Source organism: Fusarium odoratissimum (assembly GCF_000260195.1).
Source record: "Fusarium odoratissimum NRRL 54006 unplaced genomic scaffold supercont1.267, whole genome shotgun sequence".
Lineage (NCBI taxonomy): Eukaryota > Fungi > Ascomycota > Sordariomycetes > Hypocreales > Nectriaceae > Fusarium > Fusarium odoratissimum.
In genome coordinates, this window is record NW_022158953.1 from 1 (window position 1) to 2,113 (window position 2,113).

General features: G+C 46.4%; 2 protein-coding genes across 2 annotated transcripts; both read left to right on the top strand.

The window, feature by feature from the left end:
* Positions 1-20: 20 nt before the first annotated feature.
* Positions 21-634, top strand: FOIG_16871 (uncharacterized protein; the record flags this gene model as incomplete). Its single annotated transcript, XM_031218351.1, has 4 exons — positions 21-116; positions 222-405; positions 455-566; positions 616-634. The coding sequence occupies 4 exons, from the start codon at positions 21-23 to the stop codon at positions 632-634; spliced, it is 411 nt and encodes a 136-aa protein (XP_031051934.1).
* Positions 635-880: 246 nt separating this feature from the next.
* Positions 881-2,006, top strand: FOIG_16872 (uncharacterized protein; the record flags this gene model as incomplete). The annotated part of the gene is made up of 3 exons (XM_031218352.1): positions 881-903; positions 956-1,329; positions 1,519-2,006. 3 exons carry the CDS (start codon positions 881-883, stop codon positions 2,004-2,006), a joined length of 885 nt encoding a protein of 294 aa, XP_031051935.1.
* Positions 2,007-2,113: the final 107 nt, after the last annotated feature.

A 2,113-nucleotide genomic window follows, 5' to 3' on the forward strand; every position in this document is an offset into this window, starting at 1 on the left:
CCCATGAGAAACTATCCACCATGGAAGCCACGGAGTTGGCCGATCTGAAGAACATGGCCAATGACTGCCTTACGTCTCGTCGAAAGGCGACCCTCGTCCTCGATGGACTAGACGAGGTAATAGACAATGAGCACGAGGTTACTATCAATTGGTGTCTGAATGAACTTTTACCAGTTGCAAAGTCATGTGGCTGTGATCTGAATATACTAATTTGTGGACAGATGAGCGGACGACTCGAAGTATTGTTATCATCCTATCCTCAGATTCGACTCGATATGATAGATGCTCACCAGCAGGACATCGATCAGTTCATCAAGGATAAAGTTGCGGACGTACATACTAGGTTTCCGTTAAAACAACAGGAAGAGGAAACCTTGGTTTCTAAGATATCAAGCCCGTCCCAAGGTAGAAATGGTAGTACTGATTACGGCGAATAATTATTAATTAATTTCAGGCATATTCTTATACGCACGTCTTGTGCTAGAACACCTCGCGGCGATGGACTCGATACAGGACTTTGAAGATGAATTAGAAGATGATACATTTCCAGAAGACTTGGACCGAGTGTGAGCAAGAGGTAGACACCAGAAGGAGAGACATTACTAACGTACTCAGCTATGACCGTATTGCTTAGCGTATAATGAAAAGACCTGGATCTTCGCGTCACAAGACCGTGAAGAAGATCTTGGGCTGGGTCATTTGCGCGACTAGGCCCCTTCGATGGCGCTAAATACAGTCGAGATTCTGCATCGATGCAGATAAAGAGATTTGTAACATAAAAGGCCTGCGTCGAGATAGCTGTAAGAGCATATGCAGCTCTCTCGTTGGAGTAACGAATTGTGACCTATTTCCCGATATTGAATCTGAGCAAGTCGTCGGCATGGTTCATGAAACAGCAGCCAGGTATGTTCATGCACTATCCTCGTTGCATGGATATGGACCAACACAGTAATAGATACCTTGTTCGCAACGGCACGATCAATCTCGTAGAGGAGCATATAAACATGGCCCTCTTTTGCTGTCGCTACCTATCCTCTCGGCCTTTTACTACAGGCAAGAGCCAAAGTATCAGTGCCGATGTCCATTCAGGTTATTTTGGGCTCTTGGATTATGCTGCTGCCCACTATATCGTCCACATACGGGAGATTGAGACCTCAGAGGTTTCGACATACTCAGCCTCAAGATTGGAGGCTGTCAAGGCAGCAGTAGTTGGTTTGGCTAAAGCCAATTGCAAAGAGATTTCACTCCAAGCAGAACAGAGTGATAAGACAACTAAAGACTTGAACTTGGCCATTGAGGGTAATGTGCTCACTGTGCGAGCCCTTATCGGTCCGTAACGAGAGAAGTCTGAAACCGCTATTTTCGAAGCAACTGAGGGGCCGAAGAGGCACAAGTGTCACAAGATTCAATGCTCGAAGTTTGCCACGGGATGTTCGAATGAAACTGCACTCAAGGAACACCTAGCAGTGCATGAGAGGCCATTCAGGTGCCCCCATACTGATTGCTTTGCCCATACAGTTGGCTACGCTTCGTCAAAGCGACTGGAAAGTCATAATGAGGCCTTTCATCACACCACATCCGAAGCCAAGGCCAAAGCTGTCTTTCCTGCTGAACTTGAGACTGGGGAATGGAATCTTTACGAGGCTTGCAAAGGTGGTAATCTCGATGAAGTTAAAAAGTTCCACCGTGAGGGCGTTGATCTCAACAGCACTCACCTAGAGGCCGTCTCACCATTGTGTGCTGCTGTTGAGGCTGGGCATGGTCATGTTTGCAGGTACTTCATCGATAACGGAGTTGACCCTTTTCGTCAGGTATCTAACAAAATGGCCTCTCGAACTGCAGTCGCTTCGGCGATTTACCGAGAACATCTGGAGATTTTGGAATTCTTTCTGTATAGCGGCAGTAGCCTAGATGATTCACTCTTGGCTGAAAACATTGCCTACGCGATACACTCGAACCGCTCAGCCGCCTTGAACATGCTTTTGACCGCAAGACAGCCAAAGTAATATGTGGACATGATCCAGCTAGTTACAGATGAAGTAATATCCCAGACCGATTTCATATTAGTTCGAAGAAACTCTCACTCAGTAGATGCCACGTTAATACATGCCTG